The 25,433-nt window shown below is 35.8% G+C and overlaps 1 protein-coding gene across 20 annotated transcripts in view; it reads right to left on the bottom strand.

Annotated features, from left to right (window-relative positions):
* Positions 1-25,433, bottom strand: part of LOC107268132 (regulating synaptic membrane exocytosis protein 2) — a 100,235-nt gene that overhangs the window by 46,475 nt on the left and 28,327 nt on the right. For 14 of the 20 annotated variants that reach the window (XR_003059804.1, XM_025085414.1, XM_025085416.1 and 11 more), the window contains exons 3-7: positions 12,614-12,889; positions 12,234-12,464; positions 11,877-12,168; positions 952-1,162; positions 344-533 (exon numbers count right to left, since the gene is read on the bottom strand). Coding sequence is in view for 19 of the 20 variants with exons in the window: in XM_025085414.1 (XP_024941182.1) it covers positions 344-533; positions 952-1,162; positions 11,877-12,168; positions 12,234-12,464; positions 12,614-12,889 (1,200 nt within the window). In the remaining variant the exon portion in view is untranslated. Of the gene's footprint in view, positions 1-343; positions 534-951; positions 1,163-5,454; positions 5,565-11,876; positions 12,169-12,233; positions 12,465-12,613; positions 12,890-16,671; positions 16,796-16,867; positions 17,022-25,433 lie in introns of those variants that run through there. The other 6 variants (XM_025085410.1, XM_025085411.1, XM_025085413.1 and 3 more) reach the window with 5 other exon arrangements.

The following is a 25,433-nucleotide window of genomic DNA, read 5'->3' as shown; positions in this document are numbered from 1 at the left end:
AATCTCGTGGTAAAGTTTTTTTTTTTTTTCAAGCAGAAGACGGCATACGAGATGCCTAAGTGACTGGAGTTCAGACGTGTGCTCTTCCGATCTAGAGAGAGAGAGAGAGAGAGAGAGAGAGAGAGAGAGAAAGAGAGAGAAAGTGTATAAATGTCAGAGAGCAAAGATTCTGATAATTAGAGGCACAATTACAATCAGATAAACTCGCAGAACAGGTTGGGCGCGCAAGCTCGGCATCCGATAGTAGCTATATTTGCATGAATCATGAATCTGAGAATACTGTGGCAGCGATCTAACAGCAACAGACTTTAACGATTGACTTGAGAGTCGACCACGCCCGTACCTTGGGCAGGTCGCCTCTATTGCTGTCTTCACTGCTCGTGAAGGTGCTGGAGGTGTCTATGCCGGAGTCTTTGGTCGCGCTGTCTTGACTACCCTGACGATCGACCTCCCAGGACCAGTCCTCCTGGGAACCTCCAATATTGGTCCCCCCATCAAATCGCACAGTCTTTTTCCCCCTTCGCTCCGTGAACCTGGGATACACTTGCCCTATCAGATTTTCCAGCGCGCAGTTATCGTCGACGGTCTCATTCTCGGTGATCGAGGACGATCTGAATTATTTCAACCATTTCCAATATTTGCAATAGATCGGATGTCTCGTGAGCTTTTTTCCGTCTCACAATCTAACCTAACTTCAACAATTTCCTTCCCTTCCACGGTATACTGGAACATCGAGAGCGGAACGAGCCGCTACTTGCGATTAACGCTATACAAGTCAGTATACGCGGGAGGTATAAGTAACGGCTAATAATACGCAATAAATAATAAATAAATATACGTAGGGCAATAGTGAAAGACGGTGCTAGAAACGAAAATCCTCGATCACCTCGAACATTCCGACGTGGGGAGAAAGAATGAGAAGGTTTTCTCGCACGAGGTCCATTCACACACCTCCGACTGTCTGCACGCCACTCGTCGCCGCTTCTTCGAAAGCTCCGCCGGACGAGAGTGCTCTCCTCTTTTCGCGGCTCCCGTGGTGGATGGTGACCGTTATACTCGATGCTTATCGAGTCGGTGACGCGATGTCCGTTGTGCGGTGCGTGTCTATGAGTCCCACCCGGTATCGTCGTCATCCCTCCCGTGTGGTAATACCCGTTCTTCCCTACGGTGCATTCAAACTTTCTATTTTTTACTTCGTCTCTTTCTGTTCCTCCCTCCCCCCTCTCACTCTCTCCCGTACATACACTTTCACTCTCATCCTATTATCAAACCACCCCAGCTTCTATGCCACCCTCGTCTTCTTAACTCAATGCTTCCTTCGCGATGCAAAAATCACACCATTCATGCTTTCATTCCAGAATTTATTAGGCTTTTTTCTTAAGAATTATTCCACTGCACATTATTTAAGATATATTCCTGTAAAGAAACCTTCTCATTTTTTTTTATCCTTCAGAGATAAAGGGGTCCATCCGCCTACCGTGTTTCGTAGATAAGATAAGGCAAGGTGAAGAAAAGTAACGTAATTTGTGTATTGTCTTGTGGAGCAAATTGAAGGCGACGTGAATTAAATGAAAACACGAAAGGCTGCTATAGCGTTCTGTCATAAGACATGCCCATAAATATAGCTAAGGTGATCTCGATCTTTCAATATTTGATTGGTGGTAAGCCGCAGGCTTAAAGGAGCATAATGGCTGTGATTGGAAAAATGAAACAGTCAAAGGAACTGACAGGAAACAATTCAACAGCAACTGCAATACCGTGGTTATGATTGTGAAAGTGTGTGTTGCTACCAAGTAAGGCTTTTCAGTATTTTCATTAATATCTTAATTTAACTTCCACGTCTCTGATTTCAATTTCGCTTTCAGACAAATGTATCGGATAAATTTTCATTCTATCAATAAGTTTTATCATCGGTATTTTTTTGCATTAGATCCCGTATTTGATACTATAGCATTTACAGAATTGTTGCCCATATTTATTATGAGATACGAATGTATAAGTCTACAGGGAGTATATTTGCTGCGATAAATGTTTATTTCAGAAGCCCTAAAGCTTGGCACGGTGACAAAAAACTTTTTCGGATTTTTTTTTTAATATCCCGAAACTAAAGATAACTATAAGAGACAACAACGAATGACATGATTAAGATACATTGGCATGTCGATACAGACATTTACTGTTAAAGAAAATGTTTCAGTTTCAAGAAGTATAGACACATGTACATATATTATATATTGTAAAATAAATTCCTATATTGATATTAATAATGCAATTAAACTGCATTGCTATTAGGATAAAAGTTGAAGTAGCAGCATTTAGATAATAGAGAAATGTAGATTTGTTATGAGTGGATTAATGTTTGATTTAATTAATATTATCCTTAATCACGATTCTTGTGCAGTTTTTAAATATTATTATGCGCGTGGTATTATAATTTTTTGCATATGTTTTAAAAACAACAGTAAATAAGCTATTAAATAGTAGTAAGAGAGACGAATAATTTAGTTTAGAATCCCAAATGAATTTTGCTAGAATTCTTAAGAAAACTCGAAAACCGATTTACCAACAAGGTCCCTAGGTTAGTGTCTTAGACCTATTCACACTAGTGACAAAGAAGAAAACGGTAAGGAAGGACTTGTTTTAGAATGTCTCTATGAATATAACTTCAAGTTAATGGTATACGTAATTTAAATATCCAGATAGACAATGAACGTGTCGGTGAAAGCCTTATCGTACAAATGTAACTGCCCAATAGAAAAAAAAGCATTCCGCAAAATATATTTATCGTAAAGCTTTATCCATCATGGATATATTTTTGAACATTTATCTCGATACCTACGTAAGGGATAGAAATCTTGTGGAAAACATTACACAAATAATCAACGAAATTATTTTTCAAAACGAGGAAATATACTCCTGAACATACTTGAAAATTTATCAGATACTAAAAATGGATGCGATATATTCGTCAAAGGTAAAATGAAAATTTATAAGTATAACGTATATTGTACTTGTGTCATTTCCAGGTTCACAATTGAATCTAGATATCATCTCATTTATGAAATATTACATACAAAAATATTATGAAGAAAACCTATGAATAAAATTTTGTGAATAACTAGATTAAACTTTACATAAAGACATATAAGGCTGTGACGTCACATCCAATCATTTCCATACTGTTTAGTATAGAATTTTCAAAAATATAAACACGCATTTTTTTAGAATTTTTTACAAATATACTCTATGAAATTGCTTTTAAATTCCCGACATAGTCCTATTCCTAATTATAAAACAGAATAGTGGTGCCGGAAGACAGAAGAAAAATAGAGAAATTGTCAAAATTCCATTCTCTTGGAAACTGTGAATATTGTAAAATAATGAAACGCTTACGATCAATAAATAATAAAAACAGACTAAAACAAAATAATGATAACTTGACAAATTTGTGGTCATAATAAAGAATATTACCAGTCTTATTTGTAATTTTTTAAATAATATAAGCATATAAGGTAAAACGTCTCTCGTTAGTATAGTTCTTTATGGGTAAAATTCCTAAATGATACAAGTTATATTAAATGACGACTACAACTTGTTCCTAGTTGTTAGATTAAGCCCAATGTTCTAAAACCTTTGTAGTGATTCAAATAAACAAAAAATTGTAATGCTCTACCACCTTACTACTCTTGCTTATATCATCCTGTACGGGCAATCTTCGATTAACATTTTTTTCAGTCTATATGTGAAAGACAATCAAATGTCTCTAAATTTCCTGACATTTGCAACAGCCTGTATCAAGACTATAGTATAAGTTATGTAAAGTATTGAGATAAAAAATGCGCGATTACAAATGAATGCATTAGGGTATTAGTGTGTTTGTATCCTTATATCACTAGGACTCATATATATATGTCTGTACTTGATAAAAATCTGCGACAATGCAACAGTGGCCAATCGTAGGATGCAAAGTTTAAATAATAGTAGTGCTATTGAAAGTATATAAGAAAGAAACCACGAGAACGATATAGTTTGAAAAAGCAAAGAAAATAACGAATGGGTAAAATACATGAAATATCTGGTCGACAGAAGAAGAAATCATGAAAATGTGTTTAATCGTGTTAAAATTATGCGAATTTGATAAATCTGAGTTTTGCTGTTTTCACGAATGTGCATGGTGAGTACGTAAGTGTATGTGCGTATAGCAATTAACAGAATACGTACACGCATGCACATATACATGTACCTGTACACACATACATATACACGCGCGCGTACGCATGGACATCAATATATATATAGATATGAACATAGATATAAATATACTGAGATGTACATTGCCGTCCAAAAGTATGAAACCACTGGAACAATTTTTGCAAAATCCTTAAGAATTTTTTCGCATATTCATATCATAAACATTAAGGTGCGTATTCTCTATCTCGTTCTACTTATTCTGTTATTCGAAACCACCAAGCTCTATGCCAAAAATGCAGCTATTTCCGATTTCTTCTTATTATAATATATATGCTGAATTCGAATTGTATTGCAATAACGATTCATTAAACTTTTTCCACATGCAATGCATTTAATTGACTTTATCGAATGAGAAAAATTACAACCGTTTGCAATAATTGCAAAAAAAATGAATGCATCAGAAACGTCATATTTCTTATTCCCAATGTGAGATATAGATCGTAAGAGAATTCATGAAATAAAGAACTGTCAATAATATTGTTTGAAATATTTAAACAATTAGAAATGTGTCGCTAAACTTTTGAAGTGCAACTAAAATGAAAATATGTCACATTATATGAAGTTAAATTGTGTTTTATTGAGCTATGCAATACTTGTCTCTGATTGGACGAGACTATTCGTAATACAAAATTATTTTAAATACGACAAAATACAAAAGGGTATTTCGTTAACAGTCAACATAGGCGTACAGGACGCATAATATGGCTTTCACGATAAAAATATTGTCAAGTTTTCTACTCTTCTATGGGTAATTTCGTATAAAAGTTATAAGATTTTCTACTCGGTCTTAAATACTGGTATAATGATGACATCAGAATATAAATACGTATGCACATTTATAATTTTGGCAATATTAAACTATCATTAAACACTCATGCGAAAAGAAATATCTATCTAGATATCTAGTAAAAAAAAAGTTTGATCTTTACGCTACACTGAGTTGAAGCACATTTTATTACTATTTCCTATGGAACGAGTATAATATTGAACATACACATATATACCTAAGGTACTTATGGACGGCAGTGCACATAGTTATGTAGAAGAGTATATAGGTGTGTGGATCTGTAAGTGGGCGTACTATGATGGTATAATATATTGCGTTATATACGTATGCAGGTGTGTATACATAATAAAGACAAGATAGCTGCTAAATTGAGGACGAGTTAGTTGTATTAACTGGCAATTCGTGAATTTATATACCGCGAGAAATTTCTTGATCTTCTCGTCGAGCATTGCCTGCCGATTGATTCTGTCGCCCGCCTTGTCCCTCGGTATCCTTGGAGTGACTACAAGGGTTGGAGCTTTTTCCCCTAAAAGTCGACCCCAGTTTCAGTGACCTGTATTAGACTCAAAGTTCTCGGGAATAACGTCGAGTACTTTTAATGGATTGAGATTCTCTTTTTCATTATCAATAAACACTTTAGTTCGTGGACTGGTAAGCAATTTGATAATAATTCACACTAATTCCAATGGTATGTGAATTTACTTCGTAAAGCCGTGAAGTGATACGACTATGACCGGGCAGCAATATCAGTTCCATCTTCAAGGGACTCTGTAGCGCTGTATTATATAGCGAGGTGGCCCCTCAAAATGAAATTGGTATTACGATCCCAGTATGGATGCAGCACCTCTATGATATTGAGGAAAATGAAATATATCAGAAGGATCGAATATTGTAGATAACTTTATGTTGTAGAGTTGCGTCCAGATCGACGTCGATACCAATACGGACGTTAAGCCCCACAAAAAAACGAAGTACGGCAAATTCTAGCTGAAAGGTAAACGTGTGTTTAATTATTTAAGAACATGATTGCTGTTGAGAATCTTGCATCGGGAATAACGGGATTGTATGTTAAGAAAATCTAGATAGGAGAGGAGTGAACATTATTTGGAGAAGCGCCATCGTTTTGAATTCTTTTTTTCGACGTTGTTTTTCTCGTAGAAAATTGCGATAACGATGAGAAATTGGTATTTGATAAATGTCACGTCATTTTGATATACCACAAACTTAGCTTCCCATGTCAGTAAACTGTAGTAAAACTTATTACATCGTTAGTCCCCATTCACTGATATATTCATTTGAAAACTATAATTTTAGTTACAACATATTGGAGAGTTGTCTAGATTTTTAAGAATATCTGACAAGGGCAATATAATGAATCTGTCATGAATTTATTAAAAGTTCGTTACCGATTGATTTTAATAAATTTTATTAGGAGATCGGATATTAGCGATAAAATCAATTTGACAATTGACAATACGCGAATCTGCTTAAAGACACATGTTTACATCTAGTACGAGACTCTTATTTAGATACCAATTTTATAATGAATTAGTTAAAGACTTAAGGATAAATACTATACGAAAAATTGTGAGTGTTAAAAAGCCTGAACTGAAATATAGTCTCTACATTGTTAAATCGTTTCAATAACCATTAACCTTATACTACACGTAGTTAACCTTTCGGAGAAAAATTCTTTGAACTAGAATCATTAAGAAATTTCATAAATTCAATTAAAAAAAAATTCTCCAAGTACCTCACTACTCGAAATGAAATACAAGTAAAACAAAATACAAGCATGTATGAATATCGTCAGTCATAAGATGAATCTGCAAATTATAGGGTGATAAATGTGAGAATGGACCAACAAGATTAATAGAAACCCTATTTTGTGACAAGATTCCAATTTACGAGTAAGATGACACTAGAGATTCGTGCATGCATTATTGTTAATAATATATAAATTACTTCACCATCTTGCGCATCTTCATCGCGAATTACCGGGAGTCCTTAGATACATCTAACTGAAGTTTTAATATTTTAAGTCCCAGTCTGACAGCTATTTTCATTTGCAGTAAGACATGTCAATGAACTTCGAACTTCATTTGGAAGAGAGTGCAGCTATAAAGCTAGAAATTACGACTTTATGAAAATCTATTGTCTATAAGGAACAGATATGAAATCAAAGACGATGACGCTTTTAGAAATCAGGCAGGTTGGACACGTGGACAAAATGTTTGAGGTAATAAACATAAAAAAAAAACAAGACCGAAATCCAATGAAAAATATAATTGCTATAACGAATAAGGAATTCGAAATTGAGACTGTTAACCAGGACTATAATAAATAACAATCAGAGAAATTCTGTTTCTCTAGTCATGAGGTCGAATCACTGCATTCCCCTGAAAATTCTTATTAAGAAACACGTATATCTACCAGCATCTCGGTTAACTTACCTCGAGCATCTTCTACATACTATATCTATACTAATTCAGTGCATCTACAAATGGGAGCAACAACGCCGTCCACTAACACCGTTCGACCCTTCTCAACGGGCAGAACGATTCTCCGACAAGCTTACTTCATTCATTCGTCTACTTTGAAGACGAAAAGACACCTCATCGTTTATCATCAATTATCTTCATCACCTATACTTGGGTACATTTTTACTCGTAATAGATACGTAGATGAGATTCCGTCCGCGGTCCGAGCTACGAGGAACGGTGCAACCAATTTTGCGAGAGTCATTACTTTCTTTACTTATTACCTGAGATTGCTCTTCGGCAAGAAGATGAAAAGATGCTCTCATGGCCTGAATCAAGTCATACATTCAATGTAGGATTAAAAGTCATTGCATAGAAAAAAAAATTGAACGTTGTAACATCCATTATGTTCGACGAATAAAAATCTTACGTTCACGTGGTCACGACTTTCTGTGCCATGGCTTTAACGTCATAGAACCCACAGCGCACACTACGTACTATACACTGCGTCCTAGGTACAATCGATCGAAGAAAGACTTTAAAGGAAAGATGAAAAGGGGAGGGAAAGAGAGGAGAGAGAGATTGTCCAGTAATAGAAGTCCTTCGTTATCTAGATTCCGTGGCTCTAGATTCAGGAGTGTTTCCTACAATTTCATGTGGAACGTCCGCGTCTTAATTTACAGTAGCTTTTAATACAGTACAATAATTATAATATCAGAGACAATCGACGATAACAGAATCAGCTATCGTTCAGGCTAATCAGTGTGATACACAGGAGACACATGGTACGTTTTATAGTATCGTTGTTATTTCTAATCTGTGAAAGGAATTTTGAAGAGCTCGTATACATAAGTCTAGGTATACTAAATATAAAACTCATGATACTGCTAGGTCACTGAGAACGAGAATCGAAAATTGGTATAAGGATAAGAGGATAACTATTTAATAATGAGTTTAATACCATTCTAGATTTATGATGAAATCATTTCTTAGAATAGAATCGAATATTTCAATAAGAAAAAGAAAATAGATTGACGATAACCTTTCTAATTTTATTTACGGTGTTATCTCAAATACAAATTGCGATTACCTTATGAATTCCTTCTTCATTAAAAGAAATTTATGCTTTCAGAATTGAGCAGGGCAAGTTTCAACCAATACTATAAATTACAAGGCATGATTATATGGAACATGCGAGAGCACCTTGGGTAATCGTCATTGCAACGTAAAAGTATTATGGGGGTGCGCTCGTGTACGCAACGGGAAATATGTATCCAAAATTTATGATAAATCGGTTCAGCGATCGAGTGGAAATTTACACGAGAAATTAAGTTCCGGACATTAACAGTACAGTAATATTTGCAAATGATCATTAATTCCAGTTTTAAGACGATTCGTGTGAAAAATTAAGTTGAAAACATAAATAAAAAAATAATATTTATAAATTATATTGATGAAATTGGGTTTTTCTTGCAGTAACGGCAAATGCTTAAGATGTGACGTCACATGGTCCAAGCGGCAATGCTTCGAGGCAAGTAATTTGTTTAATATTTTTTGATAGAGTTAATAAGACATTAGAAGCAGCTTGCTGTATTTTAATAAATGTTTCATTTACGGTTTTATAACCAAATCAAAAGGTAACAATAATAAGAGTGAAATAGATGGTCACATGGCCCAATTAATGACATTCTGGGAGGACAGCGTAAATTCGTCCAATTGAAAATCGGAATTCGGAACATTACAGTGAATTAGTTCAACAGTGAAATTGAACAACAGTGCATTAGTTCAAGACAAAGTATTGTCAAGATTAAAAACGAGAAATGGTGAAAACTTTCCATTTATAATAACGAATTGGTACACTGCCCAATTAGAAGTTAGAAGGAAGTTAAAAGAACGATAGGAAAGATCAGTTAAAACTTAAAAAGTAGTAAGCTTAGGTGGCATGTCTATTAAAAATAGCAGTACCCAAATCTATATCAATAGGCAATTCATTCATTCATTCTCGTCTACTACGATAGTTGATACTATCTTGTGTTAATCTGGGTACAAAGAAAATACAGGGAAAAAACAGAGAAAACTTAATGTCAACATCTCTCTCTCTATAGTACATATATACACACATCTTGAGAGTCCTGATGTTATTCACTGTCAATACGAGATGAGTGGAAAGAAGTGTACGCGAATGAATGCTTATGAATCTCTCTTTCTCGTATGGAGCAATATGTTTCCACCGTCATCATCACCGCAGGCCTCGCTAGTTTCCCTGTCAAATCTAATATTTAATGCTCATAATTATTCTGTTTGATCAAGAAAAACGAGGAGTCTAAAAAAATGTGAGCGACAGTGCGCAATGTGACGTAAGGATGAAATTGCGAAAGGGCGTGTTCCTTGGGCAACATATCGGGATGCTTTACTATCAGACTAATAGGGTTTCCTATAGAGAGAAACGAATTCAAGAGAGCGCGAGTGGGAGTGAGAGTGGAAGAGGCACAGTGAGGAGCAGAAAACGCTGTTCTGAATGGACCACGAAGAGGCCTTTGAGTAAGGTGGGGATTAGAGACCGGGCAGGTTGTACGTGAAGTTGGTAATGTTGTTGATATTGGTTAGCGCTGCCGGTGGTAGTAGCGAGGTTGGCAGTACTGTAGGTGAGTGAAGTAGACAGTGAGGATAGGAGATGGATTTTGTAGTTGGTGAGGAGCGGTGGGCGAATGGAGGTGTTTGAGTTCGCCCACGTGGTGGTCGTATGACGTCACACGAAACACGTAGGCGTTCTTCGAAGGTGGAGGGGCAGAGGCTGAAAGAGAGGGAGGAAGGAAGGAATCAATGCAACGACGGAACCGGGAGGACATGAGCAGAGAATTCCCAGAGGGTAGGTAGCGCATTCCACGATACGCGATACACGATATTCCATCGTATAACTAGCTTGGCCATGATGTATTGGATGGATACTCGAGACACCAAAGGGAAGATCCACGATACAAAACGCGAGGCAACGCAGCGAGGCTGCTTATAAACTTATCGATCGGTTTTACATTGCGATGGAGCTAACGTAGGTTTAAGTGTTGCAATTTTCTACGAAGAATTGGAGAAATTAAACTGCTGCTATTTATGGGATCAAGGGATGGAAGATCAAGAAGATGGTGCGAAAGTCCTGGTTTGTACGGTAGATTTATGAAATTGAATGTAGACTTCATGAAAGTTGACTTTATAGAGCTGATCGGCATCGCGAAACACGAGTGCGAACGAGGGTGAAAAAAGGTGGGGTCTTTGCAAGAGATGGTCTGGAGCCGTGGCTATTTTTAGAACCTGGGTTGTCCTCTTGGTAATACACACCTCGGTGAATCGGTTCACGGCTCGACGAGCATATATCTAGTCAGCTATGAATTTCAGAGATCCTCACGAGGTGCACAAAGCCACAGCTTTGCCATGATAACCGATCCTCAATATCAGGGCATCTTCGTGCCACTGCGAATCCGTTCACCCGATGAACATGCGTCCATGAACGTTTACCTTTTTTTCAGCCTGCTGGCTAGAATTTTCTTTTTTTATTAGGCACAATATAACATGCGGAAGCGTCTTATGCAGTTGTTATTCTAGATGCAAGGTGTGTACCGGTATCATGTTGTGTCCACGAGTTCAATATGTTTTTCTGACACTTCGTAAACTTAGTCGCAAATCCTGAGTCAATCAGCACATGGCTCTGCGTGCAAATTTTGTCCCAAAGTATGTATGTGCAAGGCTTTACACCGAAATATATTTTATTTATCTATTTAAAAAAATATTTCCCTGATTTTATGGAATGCCACATGTATTTCCTAAGGATTGTATTATTTGCGAACTGTTATTGCGACAATATAGAACTCGTGGACCAACTATATGTATATGTGTGACATTTGAGAGTCACGAATAGTTTTTACAGAAGAAAGTCAAGTTTTAAATGTAAACTATATAGTATATGATTTATACTTGTCCGACATGTCCTGTTCGAAAACAACGCACGTCCAGAACAAATTTCTTTCAACAACGGCAAGTGCATAAGACGCGATAGCATAATTTATGCGTTTGCACATCACAGGAAATCTCTTTCTCTCGTTACTTCTCTTCGCAAGTAGTTGCACCGTACCTCGAGTTTTTTCTTATTCGTTATTCGCCGTTCGTCATGCTTACTTTGTTGGTACCAGTTGATTTTAGAGCCCTGAATTTACGAATGATCGGGGAAATAAAAATTACGATCCCTAACGAACATCGCTGAGATTTATCGATTTCCATCGCAATACTCGGCATGAGATTCGAGATCGGTAAACTCAATACTGCAAGTTTAAAACCTAAGGAAGCATCGAACGTGGCTAACAACTCACCCTTCTCGGACTCATCGTGTTCGTCGCTCGCGCATTCAGGAGTACTGCGCTCTTCTTCACTACTGCTGAAGCTGCGCTGCTGCTGAAGAGCACCGGTATTAGAGACGACGCCTCCAGGAGCGGACTGCACGTTCGGTCCACAAGATTGCGTCGATTGGTGCATCGAGTGCTGCTGCGACTGTAGCTGCGATGGATGCTGTTGCTGTTGCTGCTGTCCAGGATGCATCGTTCGTGGAGCTGGTGAGTCTACCACGGGATGCCCGTAAGCCATCGCGATATCCGAATTCTTTTCCTAAATTAGAAAACGTGAGCAGCATTTCTAATATTTCTAATAATCGTAAGTAAATTTAAACTCACTTGATAAATTTGCCGTTGCCGCTGATAACTCTGGGCATGTTGACGCATCAAACCATCGAGCTCACCCCGATAGAGATTAGGGTCATCCTCGGGATAGGCGGCAGGATGTCTGGGCGTTTGTTGCATTGGATACGAATCGATAACGACGTGAGGCGTTGGCAAACTTCTCGAATGCGGCGATACGGACATTTCGACACCACTGTCACTTGTTGACATTCGGCGTCCAGGTACCTGTACAGGACAAGGGGGAATACAGGGGGAGTACTCGTAAAAAGAAAGTACAGCCGAATTATGTACTTGGTAATACCAAAGCCAAAGATATTATTTCATTGACACACGTAAATTTCTCATTATTTTTAATAAAAAAGATATAGACTTACTTGTTCCTGTTGCGAATATTGTCTTCTTAAAAGACTTCCACTACTCTGCAACAGAGGAAGGTTCTCTTTTTCGGCCGCACTGTGAGCTCGTTCGAGCTTCGGCCGTTTATCCTGAGTTTGCTCCGAGAGTCCGAGAGGACCGATACTTTGCATATCTTCCTGCATCCTTCGCAACATGGCATTGTCGGCCGCACCCAAACCCGACTTTGTCATCCATTGTCCCGTTTTTGACAGGAGCTCTTGTTTCTTGCGACACAGGATGCATACCCATATCACCTGTAATCCAAAAGTCCTCTTGTCATTTCCAGGAATAATCTCCTGACATTTCGCTACTTTCCTTAATTTCTCTAGTTTTACCCTTTCCAATATCTCAAAGTTTATTTTAGTCGATAGAAGAAAAAAGAAAGGAAATAGCAACTGTGTTTTAATCGTCTTATAGTTATTGGCAATATTTTGTAAAAAAAAAACAAGATTAATTTGTCCGTAGTAGGTCTTTTTTTTTAAATATTTTTGAACCTATAGTCGAGATCGAGGAACGTGAAGATTAGAAGTTTCATAAGAGTAGCGAAATGTATCATACTTGAAACTAGTGGCCCATTTCCGACCATCAACTGCATTTAACGATATTATGTGAAAAATTCTTATATTTAATACTGTTTTTCTCAACCCAAATCAAGGCGAGTCGAATATTTCAAGGAATTGAAGTGAGATTTTTTAAATTGTTTCTAGAATCTGAATATCCTCGTGGAGGAGCGTGTCCGTTGATCTTTAGATTTTCTAGACCCTGAATAGCTTCTGGAGTTCGGGGATTGGACTAGGGAAGGTATGAATGTTCGAATAACCGCTGGTTTATAATATCGTCAGAAGGAGGGCGCGTTCTCAAAGATGAAATCCGAAGCGAAGGTGGAAAGTGTCGGGACAGGTGACGAATCCGAGGACGGAATAGGTAGCCAGCCTGCGCTGTCTCCATAGTCGTTTTACGAGTTCAGGTTGTTTTGTTTTAATAGTTCCCAAGATTATGAAAATCTAGTAGCTAATACAAAAAAATCAGAAACACTTACAATTCGAAAGCAGCTTCTTGCTGTTTATTTTTACATAAGATTCTATTGATAAATGTGGTAAGTATGAAAATATTAAAGAAATTTAAAAAAAGTTTCACCTCAGTTTTGTATCATGTAATTATCACTAATTATTAATTTTAAAAAATTGATATTAATCTCAAACTTCAGCATACAGTCTACGTATATATCTATTGACATCAGTTAAACTCAACATCTATTTAACAGTAAGGTAAAGGTCTCAGTGACTGGGCACCTAACGTTTGGTCCCAGTCCCTGAACTTCCATAAGAAACCGTATTTCCATCTCTCTTGTATACACGCTTTGTTTAGTAATTGGAACGTGGCCAGTCATTAGTATATTTATCTCACAGTTTCTCAAGTTTTCAACAATCTTACTTTTTGAAGATATGTTTCTACTGTTGATCTTCTTTTTATTCATGCAATGAAAGAAATTTGACAATGAAAGAAACGTTTAATTATTTTAATTTTTAAATGTGATGATAACACGTTTGTGTTTTATGAAATGATTCATCACAAAACCGCATATTTCTTGGACATACCCGTAAACCACGCACTGGGATTCAAAGGATTCCACACAATTTACTACTCCTGCACGCTCTCCTAATTGCTCTAGGGTGATTTTGAACAGAACTAATTTTTGCGTTAAACAATAACGAAAAAGCAAATCAATTTATGTAGTGAAAAATCCATTTAAAGGCAACTTATATCAAATACTATAGCAAAAAATTGGGCATACAGAAGATTGAGATTTCTCAAATGAAGCGTACAAATTTATAAATTTTTGAAAAATTATAAGATATAAACACTACACGATTAATAAAAGAACAACTGGGCATGCAGATATGTGTAAAAAGACATATAAGCATCGATCCAAAAATATAATCTTCTGTTAAGATTAATGAGGCGGACCACTAAGTTACATATATTATATACAAAACTAGTGACTAGCAGCAATAAATATATTGGTTTATCAGTAGAGACTCGAACAAAACTATCACACGCTCCAGAGACTCAAAATCAGAATTATTTTTGGTGTATTCAGGTATCTTGTACACAAAACTTCGAAATAAGAGTGGTTGATGAAAAATAAATTGGCATATTAATTCACTCTTTTATCTTGATAAAAGGCAATATAAATTTCGAGGAAAGCACCTTACCCTTTACACCGCCGCTAATTTTCCTTAAATATAGTGGTCTTTATTATTAAAAAATTATGCATTTGATAACATGCGAGTGGTTCACAATCTCGAAATTATCCAGAACCCCGAAAGGGGTTTTTACAGTAGTCTATTGTGTGGATTAAAATAATTAATAATGTTTGTAATTTGAAACAAGAAATCTGAAATCCGTCATCGTTACGGGCTTCATCGTTCTAGTATTAAAAACAATTACTCTATAAGCCTTTATCTTTCATTGTCTTGATTTATGGATTTGTCTATTTGCGAGTGTCAGGATGCATATGCATATGTATCAAAGTTCTTACACTTACATTTGTTTACATATGAAATTGGCTTGATTAGCTTACGAGTAATTTACGCTAACTGAATTACATGAACCCAGTAAATACTTCACCCCCATACAAAGTATCCCGCCGAAATTTTGAACACCCATGACTCAACTTCCTTAACCATCACGTACTCTTTTCCTAGCGATTTCCCTTAGATGAACCAATAGTAACAATCGTTGAACGTTTGAATAAGTTGCGCATGGCGCGCATCACGTGACTTCACAAGGAACATCACTTTAGTGCCCCCCCCCCCCACAAATTTTTATGAAACTCAACTATGTTGTAGCACTTGAAAATTTAAGAGACACGTGTTTTTTTTTTATCGACGGAAAAATGGTTTTAGGGGGTGAAATCAACCAAAGTTCGGTATGTCGAGGGGAGGTAATGCAGTTTCACGTAGAAGGAGTCGACCGATTTCAATGAAACAAAAACTAAGAAGTTTCTCATCGCGAGTAATGTAAAGTGCACCTAGATATTAAAAATAATTGTCTCTTGAGGGGGTTAACCACCTGTTGATTATTCTTTTTTTTTTTACCCTATTTAAAAAACTTACGATTGGAATTTAATGAAACGCGTACCATTTGAAAGAAGAAGTAAAATTAAAGTTTACATGTTCTTGCTATTTTGCGGGAAGTCACGTTTAAGGGAGTATACCACCCCCTGCGTACCGATGCATCAATTCCCGTACAGAACCACTTATCGCGAATTAGAAAAATAAAACGTGCGATTTTCATTGAAGATTATAATTATATATCTGTGAACTGTCATAGATTTAGTGATTTTTATATTTGAATGACGTAAGTATTTAAAAGAAGGAAAAAAAAGATGCTAGAAGTGAGACTCGAATCAGCAACCCTGCGATCACTAGGCTCGAGTATTACCCGGTAAGCTATGTACTCTGTTTGAATACTGTAACACATTTGGTTGGCTAAAGATAGCTAAAGGTCACCCCTCTCTCTCTCTCTCTCTCTCTCTCTCTCTCTCTCTCTCTCCCTCTCTCTCTGCCGTATATCGGAGCCTACCAATTAGGATTCACTATTGCCACTACGGAAGTTTCTTGCTAAAATTTTCTTTCCTATCAGCTTTTTCTATTTCCATATTCTACGAATCGTATAAATCACAATCTCAAGCTTATTAATGAAAAGGTTGGTAGCCCATATGATTATAAATGACAGCGATGGACTTTGTAAACAAAAAAATCAGAAAGCAGGATTAGCAAAAAGCGGCAACGTAGAAAACAGAAAATGATGATAGTACATAAAACCGCACTGCAGCTCAATTTGATATGAAATATTTTAGAATATTTCCTATGCTTCCCATTCAATTAAATTGAAAAACATAAATAAGGATTGCTCACATTCTGATTGCTGTTACAAAATTTTATTCTTTTATCAAATATTTAACGAAATATCTAACTGTAATATTTCTTAAAAATACACCAAATTTGAAATTTTTTCCTTATATCCTTACATGATTCCACTTTTCCTGCTGACTTGTAAAAATATCGTATCACAGGTTTATTTTGAACAATATTACCGACTCAAATTATCATTGCTGATAAATAATTTATATGGATATTTCTATTTATCAAAAAATTAGGAAATAACGAAAATTCTTGATGATTCACTAACGTAACATGGATATAAAAGAAAATATCGTAAACTACCTCTTGTACCGATATTTTCCATGACGCATGTGAAATGAAAATTATTTCCGTAGCACAAGAATACCGTATAAATATATATTTAAAAAAACGAACATAGCTTAGAAACTGAAACTTGGAAAATTATTATTGAATATAATTCAAGATATCTCCATACGTAGAAGCCGAGGAAAACCGAGAAAAAAATAGTCACTGAATAAGAGCGGCAAGAGGCAACATCGGTGCGACTTACGTCACTAACCGATTCCTAGCAAAGACTGCAGCTCCAGGCAAGAAGAACACGGAGTCTACAGGGGATAAGAGGGATAAGACAGAGAGGTAGGGCTGGCAGGTTGGCAGAAAAGCAAGCTGTGAGAGAACTTAGCAAATAGTCTGACAGACAAAGAGGCAAAGAGATTGCTAGCTCGTAGATAAGAAAATATCTAGCGTCTCGCCGAAAGAATAAAAAGTCAAAGAAGAGAATGAATTAAAACAATATGGAATAAGATGAAATATATAACTGACTAGAGTCGAAAAGAATAGGCTAGAAGGGTAGAGAAGACAGGGGAACGAAAGGGGAGGGAACGCAGGGCGATGTACAAGAGTGAAGACGGAGGAACTGAAGACGAGGAGGTGAAGGATAGGCTGAAGAACTGAAGAGCACTCCAGCGAGTTGCCTAGGTAGCAATATGTCAAGGGGTTCTGCTCCGTGTTTCCGATCCACCCCTTTTGCCTCTTGTCGTTCGTTCGGTACGTCTGCATTATTTCTTGGCTCAAGGTGCATCAACGCTGAGCAAATAATCATTAGATTCACACTGATTTCCTTGGTTTGATCGATAAGATATTTTATTGTAAGAGAATTGCACCAGTTTGTGATAGATGAGAAATATCTATGATGCTCTCTAGAAAAAAAGATTAAGTAAACTTCTACCAATCTAATTTGAAAAATTTTAGTGCCGATACCGAAAATAAACTGATCCGAAAAAAGGGTAGACGAAAAATAAATCACCTACTAATGAGAAAATACTGAAGATGATATTAAATTTAGAATATGGAATAATCAAAAAAGAAAAAGCCATGAATCGATAACACGTTGCTTAATTAGTATTTAGATGTGATTTGCATGAAACTACAATAGTAAAGTCACTTGAAATAAAAAATATGATAATAAATAATAACAAGGTTACAGATAATATGTAACTGACGCTAGCACTTAAAACTGTATCTAAAGATAAACTATTAAGGAAATAAAGTTACAGCATAAAAGACACGAAATTAAAATACCAGAATGGGAAATTTCACGAATGGGAAACACCAGCAAGTAAAGCTTTATGGAAAAATCTTATCAAAAAAGAATGCGGCGTATTTAGCTTTTTGAATTTTAATGCTGAGTCCTAGTTTATTCATAATCTATATCAAAGACATGGAGAGGACAACTCCAAAAAATTCATTAAAACGTCTTACAATGTTAGCTGATAATTGAGGTTACACGAGATAAACTAAATGAAGGATCAGATGTAAATAATTGCTGAAATTTAATGAATTAATAATAAATAAGATTAAAATAAAGCACGTGGTGTCGAGTGCGGTGGAGAAGAAACTATATATACGGACTAAAGTTAAGAGACAGGAAGTAAAGGAAAGGCACTAGAGTGTTGATGGGCCAGAAAACTGACATTCACTAATGATAAAGCATATATAAGAAAAATTAGATAAAAAGTAAACCTAGGAGTAGACTAAACAAATTTTTAAGGATCGTGAAAAAATTTGTTTAGTCTACTCCTAGGCTGCTGAGTGACTCCAAACCGAGTCCTAGCCTAACAATCTCTATCGAGATTGAAAAAATAATGACATTTTCTAGAAAAGAGATAGTCATTAATATTGGTCACTTAAAAGACGACACTTCACACCCAATAATTAAAATTAATATGGCCAAAAATTTCATAGATCTTAAAATAAAAAGTAAGTCTATCAAATCCATCGTCTCTATGGATTCATAGAAGAAAAGTGCATTAATCGGCACGCATTTGATTACTACTGTTACAGTCTTATTAATCTGGTGCCTTTCTATTGACGTGCCACTAAAAAAATGTTAATAAATACCAACAGAACTTGCATTTCAATTGGTGAAAATTCAAAAATCGCATCGACGAAACATCCGTGTGCTAACTTGAGTCGACACAAGTTATATAACTGGAGAACATCCAATATTAATAATATAGTATTTAGAAAAGTAAAAAAAATGCGATATTCAACGATGCATAATCGTGATTTAAGGTATTTGATAAACAAATGCAAAGTTAAATGTATGTATAACAGCCAATGTATTACCTTCATTTTTTTTTTTAGTAAAAACAAATATCTTTTATTACGAAATGTAAAAAAACATTGACGTATATAATATAGTGTAGTGTCAAAAACATGTATGTTTTGCATCAGTCGAAACATAGTTCAAAGATGATTAAAATATACGTATCGTATTTCTATAGGTTGGAAAATATAGATACATATCCATAGGTTATATTTTAACTTCCTTTAAATCGTAGGAAACATAGTCCATAAAACAAATACAAAAATCAAAAAGTTTATTCAACAAAGATATTTCCAGGTTCTAATAGTTTTCAAAATTAATTTTTTTTTATATTAGCGTAAACTGTACTCGCATGTCTGTAGAGGCGCATATAAAACAACAGCCAATGACTTTGGAGAATAAATACGTGATCGAAGGCGTTAATGAAGGTGAGAAAGAGAAAACGATGGAAAGAAAAGAGTGGGAGGATATGAGATGAGTGCGTATGTGAGAATGCGAATACGAACAAGCATCAGTCAAGAAGATGAGGGCAAGGATTGGACATTGCAGAGTGTAGTTTGAAGTAACAAATTGTGCTTTTCCCATTAAATTGTCATTATCCCTCGGCATTAATTCTGATCCTACATGTCCAATATGTGTATGTTGTTCACGTGGACGAGGGTCAAAGTAATGAAATTCTGTACTCACAAATTTCCGAAAAGAAAGTACTGTTATTGAACTTATGTAATTCAATATAACTTTTTTAATATGAAATATATATCTCTATAAACCCAAATTTTTCAATTATTCGATGAAAACATTGTAAATAAAGTAAACACAGGCACTAAGGTGAATGTGACAGCTAAACCTATAGTAGGTGATACTGTAGACAGATATGATTGTGCAAACTACAAAACAATAACTTCAAACGAATCGACTAAATGTTTTTCCCTTCGTCGTTCCTTACCAAGAGATACATTTTAATCGATAAAAATTTACTAGCCCTATTTCGAAAGCCACATTCCTTCATCATAGGACGTATTGCATGTAGGATGATAGTTTTAAATTATAATGGTTTGAGATCCATACATTAATAATATGATTGGCGATATTACAGGGTGTAGAAAAAAATAGGACCCTTCGAGCTTCTAGCATTACAGGAAGCCTGAAGTTCCCTTGGATATCGATATGTTTTCTCTTTTCAGGATCCCGACGAAAAGGGTTGCTAGTAGTGGATGGTCCCGAGACCCGGTTGGATGACTGGCCAGTGTTGGATGATACGCGGTATTCGCAGCCTCCGTATAGATTTGGCATTAAGATATTCGCTTTAAATTTAAGTCATCATTAAAGATGCGCCATTAATCCATATTAGTTTCCTTCGATGGCTAAAACCCTCGTATATTATAGAAAAGGGTCAACGGTAGTGACGTCAAGGGGCAGTGATGCAGATCGACGTTCACCCTACTTATGGGTTTAAAAGAAGATTCCGTCGTATTGAGATGTTGTAGCACTCTTTATTTGAAATTGATAGATAATATTTGTACAAAAGAGGTTTTTGATCTAACTTAATCGAAACTCATGATCCTGAAGTATCGAGTTAATCAGTGGACAGAGGGATAGTAATGCATTGTTTTCTTCATCTTCGACTTCCATTATCAAGGATCCAACATGTGTAGTGTAATTTACAATTTCACAGCCAGTAAGTCAGTATTGAATTCTGATGCACGTAGTTATTAATAACGTATATTTACATAAAAAAAGGGTGCAAAGTAGAACCTTGCAAATTGCTTCCTCATTATTTTACTTGGTTTTTTCTATCACAATGATGCAAAGTAGAATCTTACACTTTGCTTCTTGATTCTTTTCCTTCGTTCACAAAGCCTCCACTGTGAGGAACTTCTTTGATTTATTTTCGCGAGTTATGTACAATTGAACTTTGGTACTTACAGGAATAAAAAATTAAGAATGAGGTAAAAAAACAAAACAATAACGATAATTTTTTGAAAATTTCAAAACCACGTAAAATCTGAACCGCTTTAGCGATCTTGTCGAAATTCAATACCACACAACATTGAACGTATCTTCAGTTATGAAGAACTATTTAGCTAAATCGTCGAACCTTTACGAAAGTTAGAGCAACCACGCCCTTTTTTCAAAAAAATTTAAGTGATATAAAATCTGAATGGCTGCATATATTTCATGAAAAATCGCAACATTTAAAGAGGGATATCTACTTTACATGCGTGCCAAATTTCAGTCCGATCGTTCTAACGGTTACTGAGTAAGAGGTAATTGAATTTTCGAAGCTCTGCACACACACACACACACACACATACACACACAGACACATACATACATACATACGGACATTTTTTCTAAACTACTTTTCTTGACGTTTTAGACCATGTTAAGTATTCTAACATGAAAATCTCGAAAAACAAATTTTTCATGAAAACATAGCTTCCTCTATGAGGAATCAAAAAAACATTTAATATTTGGACAAAAAAAAAATTATAATCGCAATGGCAACAATTATAGTCAAATTGACGGAGTTAACATGTAAGACCTACAATCACAATGGAAAATCTTAACAGAACTATTGTCATTTCTTCTAGAATTTGTTATTGTTCAATTATCAATAATTATTCCAATAACCATGTATCAGTCTGTGACCTATACTGTGTAAAGTGACAAATCGATCAACCTATCAGTACGCCTGTACTAAGAGCGCACTCGTTACAAAGAAACAATAAGGACGGGGAGCTAGGATCAACAATAGCCAATAGATGAAAAACATCTCCCGGAAGTCAATCCGCGGAAAATAATATAAATAAAATCCGATAGATGATTACCGCTTCTCGCTAATCAATCTAGCATTCTAATTAGTTAAATAATGCATTTCAAATCAAATTTGATATTCTAAGAATTTGAAATTCAAACTTCAACATTCAACGCTATTTGCCGAGCCCGTTGTATAGAAAAACATTGTCACGGTTCTGAGGAGTTCTGCGATCTATCTCAGAAACTTGATTTGACACCATATTATCATTTAATCCCGTGTCGCCTAAGTTCTTAAAGACGCCAGCACTTACCTACATCTCATTTTGTACACTCATAAGAAACTTTTGCACTATCGACAAACGTTACAACTGATAGAGTATAAAATACATAAAGATCTAAGCAGTGAATGTTCTTCAAGCTATTTCTTCCATGGTGACACTGAAAGCTCTGAACAGCATATCTTTTTAAGTGTGCCTCTATCTTACTTCTACTTTGAATATATAATAAGACCATCTTCAAAACTATATGCGAGCAACATAAATCGATGTAATACGTGTAATTTGCCCTATGATGTTAATTTTACCTTTGCGCAGTATACGTTTAAGGCGCTCATATAATTCTATCGATTTTTATATGAGAATTAGGTAACCGGCTAAGGAACGTTAAAATTAAGCATGAAAGTAAAACTAAATTAAATATGAAGTAGGTAAAGACTGCAGTGACATAAAAGGATTGAAGGATTGGAGAGCTGAAATTTCGGAGTAGAGCGCAAAGTGGTGGGTGACATAGGTGCTCAGACGGTCCTTCAACCCAAGCATGTGTTTCAGTCTGCTTCCCACTACTATTCTAGCCTACATCGAGCATGTCTGAGTACAAACACTCCTCTATTCGAGATCGCAAGAAGTCTAGCGTTAACACTCTAACTTGGAAGCGTGCTTATGCATAACTCGGGTAAAGTAGACTCTTGATAAAGGTTATGAATCTGCAGATCTCATCGCAGTTTTCGAATTTCTTCTAACTTTACCCAAGTATCGAGTAAAGTTAAATGAAACATTATTAGATGATTTATTATATAGAAGTGATGCTTGATACATGAAGTAAATATCGAAGCAGGTAGAATTGCCTTGAGGCACGACAACTCAGATGATACGATGACATCTTATGCATTTATTATTGCAAAAACAGAACTATGAAACTGAAGCTAAACATTCACAAGTCAACTATACTCGGAACTTCATTTTCTGTGTAAATTTTAATATCATTCGTGGTGTGGTTCGTTCATCGCTTTTAATTCTCAGCTTATTTTTAATGACGACATAAAGAGCTGTAGTGAAATCTGAATGCACCTCTGTTATTAAAAAGGTCGCTCACCAGTGAATGCGCTGAAGGATCTTCTCCCACCTACTAAGTCAACATCGATCAACATGAAAAACCCTGCTACTGTGACATTATATGTCTATGCGGAAAAACTTTTCTAACTATCCGAATTTTAAAGTCACAGTTCCCTCGAAAGAATTTTAGCATGTACTTACGAGATTACAGGAATCCTAATGTTCCACTTTGCGATTATATAAAAAATATGAAAGTATAATGAATCACAACTATAGACGGACTTGAGGCACTGATGCATCTAGCACTGACCTACCTCAGGCACTGACCGTCTGAGGACCATTGAAACTGGCAGTTTTTACCAGCGATGACAGTGCAGTCGGTCAACTGTGTTTTTTTCATATAGCGCATTGTTGCATGTAGGGCGATCTGTCTCCCTGACTACGTCCCTCAGCTCAAACGCGATTGGATGATAGTGAGGTCATATAAAACGGTAAGTGCCTAAAACTTCATGCATCAAAGTCTGTCAATGCCTCAGATTTGACTATATGAAAGCAATAATTTCCCAAAGTTCTCAAATTAGTAACATTGAGAAAATGTCTTTTAGTCTCTCATTTTCCATCTTCAAGATCTTCGCCTCTTCTAATAGGTAATAATCGTATAAAAACAGTTTTCTTTTGCGACCATTATAAACAGACTACGTTACTCTAAAGCTGAATTTTAAGTAAGATAAAACTTTCTTTCTACCACAAAATACCTAAAACAGATAATGATGTTAAAAAATGTAATACTGTTATTCCAATGATATTACAACATGGCTGCTAAAGTCATAAATAAATCTATAATTTTTTTCAACGAAATATTCCGAAACTACGTCCATAAAAGTGTAATGTTATTTTTCCAAAACTTGCCATTAACGATTCTTTTGAAAAAACTTATATGCAATTTTGTTGATAAAGTTTCATAATGTAACCTGTAAATTGGAATAAATTCTATTTTTAAAAAGTTTTTAAAAATATTGATATCTTTAATCGTTTATGCGTTTACTCAAAACAATTTGGAGTTTGCAAAAGGTATTTTTGATTTTAAGATCTAAATTTTAATTTGGTTACAAATCTCTAGCAATTCTTAACTGATAAGTAATTTTATAGCGAATATTTCAGAAGCTACCACGTTACCCATTATAATTATTTTATTAACCCATCTATGACGATTTTATAATTGGTGTCGACAATTACTAAATTGGTGTTGCGATGTATTAAGCCGGGCATATAAGAATTGCGACATCTGTTTTGAATGCATAACGACATGTGGAGAATGAAAGGAATATAGCGATATTCGTCAGACTCTTCTAACTGTCGGTTATTACAATTTTGTGTCATTACTCAACTTTGCGTCAATTTCGTGCATTAGAGTCTGTCAGGACCTGAGATCCAACTGTACGCTTCCCTAAGATTCTGGGAGAACCCCTTCGTAAAAAAGTCTCAAAAAAATGGTGACAAGATCGGAACCCCGTATCGCCGCGCTGCTCAGGCAATTTGACTAGGACACTCCAAGTTTGCCGTAGAACGTTCGGAACGCGCTCTCGTGTGACGGCGAACGAAGTCGTTCATGCAATCGGTGAATGGGATGATGACGCCCGAGATTGCGCCGTGAGTTGTCGCTCCCTTATTCTTCATGCGACCCAATGTTTTCTTCAGGATATACTATCCCCCAAAAAACACTTACGTGTAAAAAACTACGCCAAGTACAGGATTGCTGTGAATTCCTCTAACAAAAAGTGTTGATATCATATTATTGAGGCCAAGTACATAAGTCACTACATGTTTTCCTATTATATGATCTCGCACGGGCCCATCATTTTAATTATATTTTCAATATTTCCTATAACGTTTTCGCTACTTTTTTATGTTACTACTGCTTCCCGTATTTAATTATGATTTAATGGTGATTTAATAATTAAAAAAACTTTAGGTGATTCCTTATCGAGTACTACTTGGCGGCTCCGTGCATTTCTTGATATAAATTTGGTACAAAACCAGTACCAATTTTCTATACAAAGCATATTAACAATAACTCGTCAAAAATAAACACGGTAAAAGCTTAATAACAAACATACAGCATTAGAATACTATGAGCACGTATAAAGAGTAAGTACTTTGTTATCGAGTACTACTTGGCGGGTCCGTA

Source organism: Cephus cinctus, unplaced genomic scaffold (genome assembly GCF_000341935.2).
Source record: "Cephus cinctus unplaced genomic scaffold, Ccin1 Ccin1_scaffold0475, whole genome shotgun sequence".
Lineage (NCBI taxonomy): Eukaryota > Metazoa > Arthropoda > Insecta > Hymenoptera > Cephidae > Cephus > Cephus cinctus.
Note: the sequence above shows the minus strand (reverse complement) of the source record. Positions and strands in the feature narration are given on the sequence as shown.